At 41.7% G+C, this 16215-nt stretch overlaps 1 protein-coding gene across 15 annotated transcripts in view; it reads right to left on the bottom strand.

Annotated features, from left to right (window-relative positions):
* HUWE1 (HECT, UBA and WWE domain containing E3 ubiquitin protein ligase 1) overlaps window positions 1-16215 on the bottom strand; it is a 141528-nt gene that overhangs the window by 20376 nt on the left and 104937 nt on the right. For 14 of the 15 annotated variants that reach the window (XM_081125940.1, XM_081125942.1, XM_081125941.1 and 11 more), the window contains 14 exons: window positions 15749-15815; window positions 13832-14046; window positions 10481-10692; window positions 9901-10083; window positions 7084-7256; window positions 6583-6731; window positions 5757-5832; window positions 4827-4925; window positions 4124-4257; window positions 3767-3935; window positions 2244-2472; window positions 1423-1601; window positions 1046-1135; window positions 727-881 (listed from right to left, as the gene is read on the bottom strand). In XM_081125940.1, coding sequence (XP_080982066.1) covers window positions 727-881; window positions 1046-1135; window positions 1423-1601; window positions 2244-2472; window positions 3767-3935; window positions 4124-4257; window positions 4827-4925; window positions 5757-5832; window positions 6583-6731; window positions 7084-7256; window positions 9901-10083; window positions 10481-10692; window positions 13832-14046; window positions 15749-15815 — 2130 coding nt within the window. The remainder of the gene's footprint in view (window positions 1-726; window positions 882-1045; window positions 1136-1422; window positions 1602-2243; window positions 2473-3766; window positions 3936-4123; window positions 4258-4826; window positions 4926-5756; window positions 5833-6582; window positions 6732-7083; window positions 7257-9900; window positions 10084-10480; window positions 10693-13831; window positions 14047-15748; window positions 15816-16215) is intronic. The other variant, XM_081125945.1, reaches the window with a different exon arrangement.

The raw sequence follows: 16215 nt of genomic DNA, 5'->3' as shown, positions 1-16215 counted from the left end.
TTTTCTTAGATAAAGCTTGTTATCATAACTGAACATCTCAATGTCCTTATTTTTAATCTATTGGATACCGCAACTGCTGAGTAGGGTGTAATAAAGTGTTTCACTAAAGTCTTTTAATTTCTTTGTATTTCTATTAGCTTTTAATTCATATATTTTAAAGCTATACTGTTGGAGGTTCCAGAAATTTCAGAAAAAGGTAGGTAGCTAGTTTCTTTCTAAACCAAAATCATGGTAGAGATTTTGAGCCCTAGACAACAACATGTGGTGATGGAGTTCAGGGCAGAAATATCTTCTCTGCTCTGAAGCCTAAGCAGATGAAGAAATGGAGTTATCTTGGTAAGGTCCCCTCTCCACACTTGGTAAGGCAATCTACTGAAATGGAATTGAACCAACGAAAGTATGGTGGTAGTAAAGGTTATTCTTCTTGCCCAGTCGCAGTCACTGAAGGTAGATACTACACAGTGTGACTTGTGAGTCAGGAGCCGCTCTGGTTCTGGCTTATTTTCCCCAGCAAGACACTCGAGAAATTATATTCCCTCTTGGCTTGAATTCTTCCCTCTAAAACCACGTGAGTGTGCAGCAAATTTGGAAGGGGGTCATTTCTCAGGCTCAATGTGAACATCCAAGAATTCTTCAATGATTCTTGGTGGCATGTAGTATGTCAAAATCATAGAAAGTTAAGGCAGACCTAGACAAAAATGAATCCTCCCAGCCCTCAAGAATCACCTGTGCACTCTGATCTCTGTTCTCCTTATCTTCTTTGCCTTTGTCAGTTATTTTTGTTTCTTCCTCAGCCAGTTGTTTCCTGCGTTTTTCCCGCCTTTCTTCCAGCTCCTCATCCCTCAGGAATTCCAGGTGATTAACAATGGGCACTTTAACAACTGGATCAAAGAAGCAAAGATCAGAGGCTACTCAGGGGAGGTGGGGGAGGAACCAAAGAGGCAGAGATCGTGGCCACAGAGAACCAGGGAAACCACTTTCCATGTACTTGTTCCAGCACTGGAGGGCTCACTACTGCCCTGATAGCCAAGCTGTCACCACACACCTGAAACACAGTCGTGCATACTCTCAGCATCGAGAACTTTACATTCCTCTGTCCAGCGGGTCAGGGCTGTGGGAATGCTGGACAGGGTCCCTGTAGGGGAACAAAGGAAAGTGAGACTCCTGGCCTTGTCATATGTCAACTGATTCAAAAATATCAGTATTTCTTTAACAGGACCCAGTGTCTGTCACAAGCATTGGCACATCATGGTACCAGATATTAAAGTTTTTGTTGCCTTTGGCTAAGTCATTGAGTGTTTCTGGCTTCTATTATAAAATGGGGTTTCCTCCAGGCAGGGCAAATACTGTCCTGCTTTCCCTCTGCACGGAAAAAGTAGAATCTGATAAAAATGTACCCTCCCTTTCACCATACAAACTTGCCTGCTTGGCTGGTAGCTGTGCTCTGGTCATGGAAAAAGTCATCCAGCAGTTCATCGTCAGACCGGGCAATAATGTGGACGTCATCGTTGCCCACCAGGAGGCGGGCCCGGCCCCGGCTTTGTAAGGGAAGGCTGCTGCTCAGCTGAAGGATGTCAGCAGCAGCGGAGGGACCAAGCAACCTGTAGGGCAATGGTGGAAAGCCATGGTCACTGTACATAGGGGCCCTACAACTTGTTACTGTGAGACCCTTTCTGTATCCTCTCAAAATGCATAACACTGTTATGGACTGATCATACTACACATAAGTCTTAGTTACTTTTGTGTAACTACTCCATCAGCTTGTGAACTTTATTTGGGCCGAGGTTGCACATTACTCCACAGTTCCTGGCACAGAGTGTCACTGATAATGCCAGGAACTGTGTTAGGGTATAATGTCTCTCTTGCACACCCACTGTATTTTGTACAATGACCATTATGCCACCCATATCCCTTTCTTTCACTTCTAGTTACTTAAAAGTAACTTTAGAAGTTAAAGAAACACTAAACACTAGGGAATGAATCCTGACCTGTCTGTATCTAAAGTTTTAAGTTGCTTGGTATATGAGATGCTTAATGACTGCTGAATACACAGGACACTTAAGCAAAAGCAAAAGAACATGTTATACAATTTGACATTCCCCAAAAAGCTGCACATACAGTTCACAAAGAAATGGGACAAATACGTTATTTATGTATGTGATGAGAGCATTAAGTGATGAACTGCTTCCTCTGGGTCAAGACAATGCTGAAGCTCAGTGAGCCCAACAACCTTTGTAACTCACCTCTGGAGTATGAGAGGAGGGTTGGGCTGTCGATTCCCAGGGTAGTGAACGTGAATGGTGTGGCCTGTATTGGCTGTCAGCTGCCTTAGGGTCCTCTGACTGCGTCCAATGCCCTGGGTGAGGCGTGTTGTAGAGGAGCCACTTCCCAATGTCAGGGAACTGTGGTCTGCATGGCGTACCATCAGTGGGTGGGTGGTAGGGATATTTCCTGGGGATGGGGGGATGTCTGCTGCAAGGACAATATGCAAAGGGGTCAGTGCCAAAAAGAAATTTCTTCTATGATTGTTCAAGAAGAACCGTGTCTCCTGGGCCTTACTTCCTCACACGGAAACCTGAGCTTTGTCCTTTCTCCCTCATTCCCACACCTCATCTATAATCACTGACACTACCATAGCTTATACTACCATTTTTCACCTAGATACTGCAACAGCCTCCTAAATAGTACCTTCTCCCAATTCATTCTCCACACTAAGCCACAGCTGATATGTTCAGGCCCCTCAAAAACATGCTGCTCCCTCCACCTTGAAGACTCCTTTCCCTCTTCTTCACCTGCTCTTTTGTTCTTGGCTTAGATGTCACTTCCTCTGACTCTATAGATTGGCTTAATAATCCTTTACTCTGTGCTTTCTTACCATACTACAATGTAGTTCCTGCTTATTTATAATTCCTAATATATCATAAGCTCCTATGAGGGAAAAGGGCCGTTTTCTTTGCACTCCTCAAATATTTGTTCAATTTGTTGAATGAACAAAGGCTCAACATAAGATTGACCGAAATCACAAAAATGCAAAGAAAATCAGACTAAAAGGTACCCCCCCAAATTATGTAATCCATTTTTCCCCCCCTTTTCAAACTTTTCATTTACAGGTGACAAACTGAGGCTCAAAGAGGTAAGAGACTACTTGGCCAAGACAACCCACCAGAATGGTCCAGACTTTTCTGCTATATCATGCTTGTGATTTGGGGTCAAGAGCTGCCTTCTCAAGACAGGGTGATTTTAAGACCTCGATGCTAAAAGGGAACTGTGACGTTGATGGGGGTGGAGGGAAGAGATTCACTCTCTCCTCCGAAAAGATGCATCCTTGATGAACAGAGTGAATGTGCTCAAATCTACTCCCCAATGCCAAGCTCAGAGGTGTCCATCCAAACTCTCAAGATCCAGTGTTAGACATAAAGATTACTGAATGCCCTGTTACTGTAGTGTGCACATGGGTGCCTGATGTAGTCAGCCTTGGTATCCCATTTTTTAGAAATTCAAGCAAATCATCAAGTTGTCCAGGCTCTAAAATGGCTGCCTGTTTACTGAGGTGGAAAGAACAAGAGCAGCCTCTCACTATACTTTCTTCTAAGTATACACTTATTGAGAGAGATGGATTCAGATATCCCTTGCCCCAGGAAGTTGGCATAGGAAAAGAAGTGCTATCTATCAGATTGATAGCTGCTGTTTCATTCACTGTTTGGCTTACCCTGGAGAAGGGTATAAGAATCAAGAGATAAAACCCAGCTGAGCCCCTGTATCTTACTAGCACTGGAGAACATGTTGTCAAACTCAATGATGAGATCATCCTCCCGGTCAAAGCGCTCAAATCGGACCAAGGGAGAAGCGTTCATATCAGGGTAATCCTCATCCAATTCCATTTCAGAGCCATCGTCGTCATCGTCTTCATCTCCCTCTTCACCTTCATCATCCTCCTTAAGGGGAAAATAGGAGATGGAGAATTGCTGGAGGTAAGGATTTTCTGAAGTCTGGTGTCATGGCCACATTTGCGCATGAGGGAGGGAGGCGCTGAGGCTAGCAACCCAGACTGTTGGTTTTCTCCAGCTCTGTGTTCCCATGGAAGAGGTTGTCTGAACCAACCCCAAACACAGTCCCCCCTCACCTGATCATCTTCCTCATCTTCCTCCTCCTCCTCCTCTTCATCCTGACTATCATCCTCATCCTCGTTACTGCCACTGCTGTCCTCTTCCTGAGTGTGCTCCTCCTCATCCTCAGGGTCCAGGATATTCATGGAATCTAAAACAAAGGGAGCACATTGGAGGACTATACTCAGTAGCTAGAAAACAGGCTACTGTGCAGGCCGGCAGATTGAGTGGGAAGGCGATGTGGTATCTGACTCTAAGAGAGGAAGAATCAGATCTGGGGTGATATACAGACTTAGTGAGCCAGCCCCGATTTCCTGAAAGTGCTAATCAGTGCATCAAACGCTGAGCAGGGTGGCTGAATGTGGAGGCTTGAAGAGCCATGGTCTAGGACTTGGCCAAGTCTGCTGGTGCCCCCTTGCCTTTCCAGCCCTACTTTGCTACTGACTGCATCCTGTTGGTAAGAGGGGATCTGGAGCGATGATAGCAGGTGGGTGAGAAGAAAGCGAACCAAGTAAGAAGTGACAAACTTTTGGGCAAGCAGTAGTAACATGTTATTTGAAAAACTGGCTGAGGATAAAGTGGATGGTGTATGTCAGCGCATGCAGACAGATGCTTCCTTATTCTGCACATTTGGGCAGCTGCCTCCAGGAAAACCCTAGTGTAGTATCTGTCAGACGTGCAGGGCAAGAAGGGAGGCCTTTCCGGCCTCGGCACTCTCACCTTCTCGGTTGGCCTGCAAGGTGGAAGCTTGGCTGAGGTTGGAAGGAGCTTCATCCATCAGCACGTCCTCTTGTGATTCATCCTCTCCACTTCTGCTCACTGAAGGTTACAGAGCAGAGCCTTCACTGAACAACAGAGGACTCCCCTTTCCAGATTGGGTGCGCCTAAAGTATCTACATACACCCAGCAGATATCCTTTTTTAAATTTTTTTGATGAGGGAGAAGACCTGGGTTCTCTTGCTTTCGACTACCTACTTGAGCTTGGCCAGTCACTTTACCTGTCTGAGTCTCAGTTTCCTCATCTGTAAAATGGGATGATCACATCTGACCTGCCAATTCCACTAATTATAAAACCACAGAGGATAATGGGTGTGGAAAAGCCTTGTCAAATTTAATACTTGTTTACTTCTGTTAATCGTTTGATTTCCTTCATCAATAAAATAAAAACAAGTAACACATACACCCTTGGAGCCAGGTGACAGTAGGGTTTCTTTGCCGTTTTCCCTCTCAGTGGTAAAAAGGGCCACCCTTAGGGAATGATCACTCTTTTTACACTACTGAGACTCAGAGGCAGAAAGCCCCTGAATTTTGCTGAAGAACTGAAAGGAAAGCACTTTCTCACCCTACAGCCTTTACAGCCTCCTCTAGGCCTCCATGAATAATAAACACTCTTAATGTGCCTGATGTATCATCTATACTGATGGCCACCCCCGCCACCTCCCCCATACAGGCAACACTTCAGACCCACCACAGGTCTGTAGATGGATTGTGAATTTCTCATCTGTAAGAGAGTCAACATCAAGACAAGCAGCAATCTAGGCTGGCTATGAGCCCTTAGGCAGAGCTGAGCAAGCAGATGATGAGAAAAAGGGTCCTCCCAAGAGAGACTGAGGTAAAGGAAGAGGCTATACTCAGTTCTGGGGCTCTCACCTATAATTGTACTGTTCCCAGATCCGCCATCCCTCTCAAGCAACTCATCTATCAGGTCCTCCAGCTCATTCTCAACCTGGAGAGAAATAGAACATACATAGATGCACACAAATCTATCATTGTGCTAGCACTGAAACCCTAAAAAAAGCCGGTAAGGGAGCATGTATTTTTAGGATAATGTGTGACAGAGGGTGTTATATAAATACCACACACTTGGTGGTGCTAAAAGCACAGAAGCTACCACGTGCTGCCAATCCACACTCAGACTGTCCTTCAAATGGATCCATCCCAGTTATCTGAGACCAGGTTAGTCTTTACACTGTCCAGGAATACATGCAGATCTCCCTAGAGCTAGCAGCTTAGGACTATAGGCCTGATTTCTTACCATTGTTACCAGCTTCAGAAATTATAGAGCTTTCTTTAGGGTTGTTACAAGACTACTGTTTGAATACCCCAGTGAGAGTTGGTGCTATAGGCATGGCAGTAATGTTAAGGAGCTTCCATTAATACCAGAGCCAAATAAATCAAAGACCCTGGATCCAAAGGGCTCAAAAGCCAGCTTTCTACACCAACATTTCACCTGTGCCTAAGTTTTCTTGTTGGGATCTATTCCATATCATAGTACATAGCATACTGGCCCTACCCCCACCCATCATTTAATATAGTCCAAATACATTTACTGAGCATCTACTAAACATATCATCTGTGCTCCTCTACAAAGCAGTCAGCATTGCGGCAAGGACCTAAAGTACTCACCCACCCACATCAATTGGGGGTTTTGGTTCAGCGCCGCAAAAGGGGTATGCTGGGTGATCTGCCTCCCTACCTGCATCTCTTGTGAACTGAGCACCTCAGGCTGCCCAGCAATCACCACTGAGTCGGTTTCAGCCTCCCCATCCATGATATCCCCATCTGCCACCTCTGTCTGAGTGACATCATGATCCTCCTCCTGCACTTCTGCTTCCCCAGGCTCGCCTGTAACAGTCAACCAACCAGCAAAATAATCAAAGGGTGCCTATGTGCAGGGCACCACGAGGCAAGAATGAAGACAATAAGGTTCCTTCCCTGGGCAAGTTTACAAGTTCTCAGAAAATAAATGAATGGGTGACAAAGGAAAAGACAAGGCTACGTGTGAGGACAGCCAAATAAGGCTGCAATTTTAAGCAATTCTTTGTGGGGCAGATTCCCACGCCACTGTGACAGATCTCTGGAAGGCCAGCAAGTTCCCAGGGAAACAATACCAAGCCAGAACAGTTGTGAGGCCATGCCCATAAAATAACTATGCCCACCCGGCCAGCACTCCAGTCCATTGGCTCTGAATCCCTACCTGGGTCCTGCTGGTTGCTATTGGAGTCCTGAGTGGCGCCTTGGGCATCCTGCTCAGCCTTGCTCTTGTTGGAAGCACTCTTGCTGCCAAAAAGACTACTGGGTTGGTTCACAATCCGGGAAAGTGTTTCCAAAGGCTTCAGAGCAGCATTGACTGTGTTGGCCATGTTGGGGCTGGGATAAAGAAAGACACAGAGATGGAGTGAACACAGAAATCCACACTAAAAGGCAACAAGGCCCATTATAGTACAATTATCCCAAAAATGGGGCACAGAAGGTACAAGGTGAACCTGGGACATACTGTTGAGCTAGAAGGCTATCAAAAGCAAGAAGGCTTTAAAAAATTAATGTGGTCATTACTATAGGCCAAATGTGAGATAATCTGAGCATCAAAAAGAATAATGACTATAATTATAACACATTAAATATAAAAAGAACCTACAAGAATGCCAGCAAATTCAAAGGAATGAGAGAATCAGAAATCATCACTTTGCAACCAGCAATGTACATGATCCAGGCAAGGATCACCAATGAATGTTAAAACTACTGAGTTAAAAATCGTCAGGACACAGGATATTCACATGATCTTCATGAACTCAAAAGCATCATCTCACAGATAACTTATTGATACAAAGGGGAAATCTAACCTTTATGCAATCAAACGTAGCATCACCAATAATAGGACAAATTGGCATTACATGTCTCCTGATGTGATATAATGAGGACAAAAATCACCTATATACTACTTGTGACAAAATGGTTGTTAGCTTGAATCTAACCATAAGGAAGGCAATTAGACAAATCCAAACTATGGGATATTAGTATAACACATTTGGCCCTCTGGACTCTTCAAAACAGTCAAGTATCATAAAAACCCCCAAAACAAGAGATCCATGACAACCAAATGCAACTGAGCGATGCTTTCTGGATCAAAACACTCTCCGCCAGGCTATAAAGACATACTTGGAATAATTGGGCATATCTGAATATGAAATATATATATAGTACTATCATATAATGGTAAATTTCTTGAATGTGATGATGGTATTCTAGCCATGTAAGGGAATGTTTGTTCTTAGGAGAACATGCTAAAGTATTCAGAGGTTAAGCATCAAGTTGTTTACATGAATTTCAAATAATTCACCCCCCATTCACCGCTTGAAAAGAGGATGGGAGGGGGTAATTAAAGCAAATAGGACAGAATGTTAACAACTGGTTAGTCTAGGTGAGACATATGGTGCTCATTACACTACTGTGAATGCAAAAATATTACAAGTTTTTAAAAAATTGATGAGGTTGTGTCAAAAGGACAAAGAAGTCAGCCTGAAGAGGCCCCAAGGGCCAAAGGTGTAATGAAAAAGAGCACAAAAAGGGAAAATAACTGTAGTGATCAAAAGAATTCAATCACTGATTTTAAGAATGAAAAGTCACGAGTCCATACTACTAAAAATAGGAAGCCAGAAAAAACTAACATTTGAGGTGGTGATTTAACCTATTTTAAAAATTTTACTCTGAAAATTGGTGACTTAAGGGGAAAAAAACTGAGTTTTTATCTTGCTTTTTCAGTAGGAACTATATTTCAGAATAACCGGACTTTCCCTCTTTAACTGGGGCTAAATCACAGAAAAATGCCCATTAATAATATAGAAGGAATGATAGAAATTAGAAAGCTGTCACTGATAACTCCCAAACAAATTAACTGGTGCACGCAAGGATTATCAACTGGCGTAAAGACCATTAATTAGGTATATGGTTGATAGACATTTGTACAGTGTCAAAGTAATAACACAGATTACTTTCTAGTAAGAGGGGGTGAAATGTGACAGCACAGTGATGATTAGCACTCTAGTGGTCAACCTTATCATGATTAATAGTGGTAGTTCAAAGAGAATGTGTCTTCCCATTATACAATATGAGATGTACATCATCTACGATATATCCTAGCCAATAATGTTTAAATTGCTCCATTAAGCCTCTAGCTTTAACAAGAAGTTTACAGAAAATAGGGAGTAAAGGAACAAGTTAAACTATGCTGCAAGGCACCAAATGGGCTAAATCTAGAAGATGAAGCACTCTGGAGGACATCAGGCCTGGTCACTTCAACAAGTTAGTGTCGTGAACAACAGCAATAAAATGAAGATTTAAAAATAAATTAAGGACCTTTGTTAGAATAGAGTTGCATGGGACACAATCAGATGTAATGCAAGGTCCATAACTGAACTCTGGTTTAGACAAAAATTTTTGAATATAGATTTGGGCACTAGATAGGATGAAACTTTATTTACACGGAAAGGTAGAGGCTAGTAACTAAAAGAAACAAAAACCTAAAAAACAAAAAAATACAAACCAAAAACTAAAAAAACCCCCCACCCCACCTAAGGTTATACAATAGCATACATACTGTTTTAGTTATGCGTGTGAAAAAAACCACTGAAAGATATACAATAACTGTGGTATTTGGGTGGCAGGAATATGTGGTCTATTTTTGCTTATCTGTATTCTTATGATACACATATAATCTTATAGCAAAAGGCTATTTTTAATTAAAGGAGGGAAGCTTGGGAAAAATTTGGTGATATAGTCCACTATAGTTTTTAGTTTCCAGCAAATGAGAAAACTAAGGCCTAAAAAGAGGAAGTGCTTAAAAGCCACAATACTAAGAACTCAGGTTCCCACCTACACCCAAACTTTCCCTATCACACTGGCTGCTCACGACTAATCTGGCAAGAAAGCATGAAATATTAGGCAAATGGAGAAGTAAGCAGCATGATTAAATAGAGGGCAAAAGCTTGGGGCTGGGGCTTGAGAATGATTTTACCTGGACAGGTCCAGGCTGTGAGGCACTCTGGCCAGGTCATTAACCAGTCCCTTCTTCAGGAAGAGTCGAATGATATTGTTCATGCCATTGTGCTGGGTCTTGGCTGTGGCACTGCTGTAGAAGCTGGAGGTGGAGGGGCAGGACTCCATGATAGTACTGATGATACACATCACTGCCTGAAGCCTGGGAGAGAAGTTTGACATCTCTATCATGTGAATACAGCCCATTCTTAGGCCGCATCTTCACTAACTTGCCTCAGATAACCCTCCTGTGCTCTGTTTCCTCCTAAAAGTAACAACTAAACAGGTGAGGACTCCTTGGGTGGTAGCATTCACTTCCTTTAAACTTCCTTTAAAAAACAAGATTGAATAATATGCTCAACCACTTGCTTGAAGGATGAAAACAATCCTTTGTTTTAAGTTGTTTACCCACCTCCTCCAAATGTAATCAGTTTCAGAAAACCAGAGAGTGTACAGTGCCAGTATAACCAGAACTCTTGTTCAAATGCAAGAAATCCCATTGGCCACGAATAAAGGGGATGCTACTGGTTATCAGCACTAGGTCAGGCATGAAATTTTACCTGGCATGTTTCTCTGTACTCTCAGCCATAGCCAGTGCCCGTCCCAGGGCTGCTTTTACTTCATTCACAAGGGCCACCTGGGCATCTGTGCCACTCCCTGCAGCAGCCAGGCTTGCGAGGAATAGGCGGGCCAGGGCAGGCGTGTCCTTGTCTTCTGCATTCTGGGTATGTGGGAGGAGGTGGTCCAGGACAAATGCTAGCACACTGCAGTCCTGAAAAGTCATTAATCATGACATTTATTCACAAGCACAATTATGCCATATCATTTGCACATCAACAAGGTGCACACATACTGAGTTGATCCATGAAGTCATTGAGTCAGATGAGAAAACTACGGTTTAAAGGTACAAGAGCTAAGTGAGTACCAAATCCAGATTTTATGCTTCCAAATCCCATTCATTTCTTACTACAGAGTTTACACATCTTCACTTAGATATTACTTGGCATTTCTTAAAACATTTTTTATGTGTGATATTTAAATACAACTGTTCACAGCAAACCTATAAAAGAGTTAAGACAGTTCATTATTTTCCTCATCTAACAGATGGGCAATATAAGGCCCAAAGAAATGTGACTTGCAAAAAGAACTTAGTCAATGGCAAGGATTCAAATCTTGATTCCTAACAGAGTGCTAGAATGCCTTCAGTATTCAATAAAATTGTAATATTACCGACATCTACAATGTGCCCAGGACCCAGGGCTAGAAACTGGCAGGAGCCGAATGAGAAACAGCACAGTCATAGACATGGACATGCAAAAACATTTAATGCAGGGTTACTTGAAAAAGCAAAAAAGGCCCAACAGCAAGGAAGAAAATTAAGTCAGACTTTCCCCTCTAACAATGATTTGTGCCCCGATAATTCCTTATCTTAAAAAGAAAACTCAGTTCTGTTGTCACTTAAGCAGATTTTGGATCAAAATGCACTGATGATTTTGGAACTAGATAAGAGATGATGGCTGCACAACTGAATGTACAAAATGCTATTAAACTGTACACTTTAAAAGGCTTAACTTCATGTGAATTTTACCTCAATAAAATGTAGTGAAGAATTCTAGAGTCTGGAAAACTAGATAAGGTGACCTTGTTAAGACAACTATTAGAATTAAAAATTTCCCAGTAGTGACTAAAATACAAAGTTAAAACAGTTTTATGAATAAAAGTGTAAGTGTAAATAATCTTATGTGACATTAGTAAAAACTGGAAAGAAAACTTTGTAATTTGGGGAATCAGTGTGATAAAATAAAAAGGGTTTGGAACCAGAGACCCAGGTTTCAGTTCTAGTCCTACTACTCTGAAGTGTGGCCTTGGACAAGTTAATGACGTCTCCGAGCCTTCTTTCTTCTCTATTAAGGGGAACAACACAACCACCTTTCAGTGTTGAGGTGAGGATTATCAGGAGTATTTGCAAAGCACCTATGAGTACCCAGTACCAGTGGGTCACTCGACACATATTAAGCAGATACTTAATAAATTTGCAACTGTCTTAGTCCACATGTAATGCTATTATAAATTATAACTATATCTCGCACAAATGAGTAAAAACTTTGAAAGACAAGGAGATTTTAATGATAATGCAATACTATTATAAACCCACTAGAATGGCTAAAATTAACAAAAAGGAAAAGTACCGAGTAATGGCAAGGAGGTGAAACAATCTGAACTCCCATATGCTGTGCTGGTGATAATATAAATTGATACAACCACTCTGGAAAACTTTTGGCACCATTTGCTAAAGCTGAACAAACCAGCAATTCTACTCCTAGACATATACCATCCAAAAGAAATGCTTAATATACGTTCACCAAAACATGTGTAGGAATAACTGTAGCAGCACTACTTTTAATACCTCCAATTGTCTATTAGTATTAATGGATAAAAAGACTGTTATATTCATTCACACAATGGAATTCTATACAGCAATGAAAATAAACTAAAATTACACACAAAAAGAATCTTGCAACCATGTTAAGCAAAAGAAGCCAGACACAAAGGAGTACATACTGTGAAATTCCATTTATATAAAGTGCAAATCTAATCTACAACAATAGAACTCAAGATAACAGTGAACTTATGGAAGCTCAAAGTGGAGGGGGAGATGCAAGAAGGTATGAGGGAGTAGATTTTGTGGAATTTGTAATGTTTTATTTAATTTGGGTGGTGGTCATCCAAGAAAGATTAATTGATGAATCACTTAGAAGTCACGTGTTTTTATACGCTTTAAAAACTTCAATTAAAGTAAAAATAGCTTAAAAAAATGACAGCTACTTTCATAGATTCTTTGCAACATTATTGTTCCTGCTTCATTCTCAGACCCTTCACTACTTAATAACCATAAAATTACTATGTTACCCTTAAAACAAGGTCCCCTTTTTGAAAAAACCTTCCTGGGCACCCCTTTTATATATGTGGGAACATGATATAGTTTCTTAAAGTGCTCTCACTTGAAAAGTCTAACTTGAAGATAATTCTATATATCAGGACATAATATATGACGTATTATTAATACTATTACCACATCTGGTATCTTTGTATAGGTGTGAGTACATCTGGAAGAGAAACACCGATATTCTTATGTACTTGGTTTATTCTACTGTCCCACAGACACCTTTAAGTGACCCACAGATAACCTCTCAAATTCCACATTTTCTTTTCAAACCATTTCCTCTTGTAACATAAAAGGAATAAAGAAACAAAACATCTGAGTCCTTGCCTGGCTGGCATGGCTCAGCGGTTGAGCATCGACCTAGGATCCAGGAGATCTTGGTTAGATCCCTGGTCAGGGCACATGCCCAAGTTTCGGGCTCGATCTCCAGTATGGGGCATGCAGGAGGCAGCCGATCAATGACTCTCATCCTTGATGTTTGTTTCTCTCTCTCTCTCTCTAATCAATATATATTAAAAACACACACACACACACACAAAATCCAAAGCAAAAAATATCTGAGTCCTTTATTTCGCCTTCATCCACCAAATCCAATTCTTTCCATTTCTACCTTTAAAACATCTCCCAACTACCCCCTCCCCCAAATTAACCAAGATCCTGTATTACTTAGATTACTAGGTCAGATTCCTAACTGCTCTGATTCTAATCTTGCCTTTTGCAGTCTCCATACTGCAGACCAAGCGATTTTCTACAAAACAAATTAATGAATTGTATCAACTCGCTCCCTGCAGTAAGCCTGATGACTCCACATTTTGGGAAAAAGGCCTCACTCTTTAGTGTGTTTTAAGAGGCCTCTGCCTCTCTTGTCATTGGGCTAACATGCATAGGTTCCTGGCAAAGCATCTAACACATAGCAGGTATCAAATGATGACAGTATAAAATCTTATGCAGAAGTTGAAAATATTACCTCTTTGATCAGCTCAGACTGGCCCACAGTGTAGCTGTAGTTGGCAATCAGGGTAGCAATACCAACATAGGATCTCACCAACTCTGCCAGAAGACGAAGAATAGTGGAGGTGGGCATTAAAGGTTTGCTGCCCTTGCCTTTCTGTTTGCCTTCTTCAGAGGCCCGGTCCCCTTCTTTATCTTTTTTCCCATCTCGAGACTCCTCTGGAGTTGAAGCTGTTGAGAAAGTGTCAAACACTGGTTCAATTCCAAACTGGAATATTGGAAAAATCAAGCCTTAGGTGGAAAGAAAACCACTTCTCCTCTTTAGGTGAATGGTACAAACTGAAGTGGAAGGATAGACAGGTAGGACAACCCAGGTCTCAGACATGGTCTATGGATACAGTACATCAGGGAGGCTTGCCCAACTGCGCACACATCTTCTGCCACTTCCCTCCTCTTATATATAATGTTATGCTCCAGAAATACTGTACTAATAGCTCTCCGAACATGCCTTGTGTACTCTTTTACCTCTTCCTCCCCACACGTCTGCCTAGCACACATTTACTTACCTAGCTCAGCTGAAATGCTGATCCCCTCTATGCTTTCCCGTCTCATCCAGGCATACCGAGATGCTATTATATCCCATGCCCACTATACCTTATCCCAGTATACCTCCATTCCAGCAGTTAGTTATCTTGTACTGTAACAGCTACAGGTTTCCCTCACTAGACAAAATTCTTTAAGTACAGGGAATGAATCGGATTCTTCTTGGTGTTTACTATAGTATGCTACATAAAGGACCTAATGCTTCCCTTGAATGATATTACTATCACCCATACTATATACTACAGATGGACAGCAAGTCCATCAAAACGAATTAACCAATATTTTACCAATTAACAGCCTTTTTGATTTATCTCCAGGGACTAGTCTGATATTAAGTACAATGTTTCCTAACTTAGATTGCAAAGATCTTTCCTATCTAAGGAGAAGCAGCTCTAGAAAAGTCTCATTAGAATTGCTTCCACATGACATTTCTCTTAATTCTTGGTGAGTAGCCAATGAGCTCTGCTGACACTGTTAGGAGGCAAGAATCCACCATGCAAACCTTATAGCTAGAACACTGTCACTGGAACCATAGCTCTGTAAGTCAACATGGAAGCCATCAAGAAAATATATGGAGTGGGCTGGTTTTCTCTTTGGAGCACACTCAAGCCTTTCTTTCCTCTCAGGCCAGCATCTTTACTTTTCTCTCTTAAACTTTAAGGGTCCCCATGAGACTTGCAACCACAGGAGCACTGGGCAGTGGCAGCTCGTCCTGGGCTCACCCCCTGAATGTCTCCAAGGCCCACTTTTCTCTGACTTTTCAGTGAGCTAACAGCAGCCCCACCGTGGCTCACTTCTTTCCTATAATGTTTCTAGAGAGTCAAAGCAGAGTACTACCTAGACTCTCTCCTGTTGCTTCTTCTATCCTAAGTCCTTCCTTTGTTTTATTATCCCCCATTTTAATAAGCATGCTCTCAAAGTTACTTGGATTCATCTTGTGAAATCTTTCCTGCACAAAGTCAAGAACCTACTCACTACTGCCCAGTCAAAGGCTGACCCACTCCGGGCCAGGTACCCTTCCAGTGGCAATCTCTGATGAAACTGACCAGGCCAAGAAAAAAATATATATATATGGGGTGGTTTAAAGAGTACAACTAAAGAATATCACCATAGTCACCATTACTGGGTTAGTTAAGTCATAGTTCCATTAACTTTAGCATATAGAAATCCTTTATTTGCAGAACACTAAGCACTACCTTGAGAAAGTTCACTTAAATAAGTAACTTGACAATTATGCTTGTATTCCTCTACTCTCTTGTCCAGGACATCCAGTTTCTTCAATTAGTCCTCAAGAAATTAGAACAAAAGAGGGTGAAAAGCAAACCATTACCTTCTCCTTGGGAGGCCCCAGATGTGGTTGTCTCAGCAGAGGCACCATCTGCAGCAAAAACTTGACTCTATGGAAGAAGAAAACTCCTGAGCCATTATTAATTTCAAAGACAGTTGTCCCTACATGGCAGGACTCCTTCCTTCCCAGGGTACTGGTTGTAAATGCTACATATTCTCTTGGTTGATCTTTTAACAATCTAACCTCTACCCTCCCTTCCTCATATGCTATAAGTTATCATTATAAACAGTGACTAGGAGATAGGGGGAAAGAAAAATGAATTAAGGGAACATTTCCAACCCAAGGAGTGAGAAGAAAATACTAAGGACACCCTAATTTTATCTTCACTTTTAGGCAACATATAATTTACAGTTACATCAAAATTGATACCTTAGAAATTTCCCTGGCATAACCCTAAATACTGAGAACACACAAGTATAGGAAAGGGAGAAGGAAGATGGGAAGTTGGA

The sequence above is a fragment of the Miniopterus schreibersii genome (assembly GCF_964146895.1).
Source record: "Miniopterus schreibersii genome assembly, chromosome: X".
Taxonomy (NCBI): Eukaryota; Metazoa; Chordata; class Mammalia; order Chiroptera; family Miniopteridae; genus Miniopterus; species Miniopterus schreibersii.
Note: the sequence above shows the minus strand (reverse complement) of the source record. Positions and strands in the feature narration are given on the sequence as shown.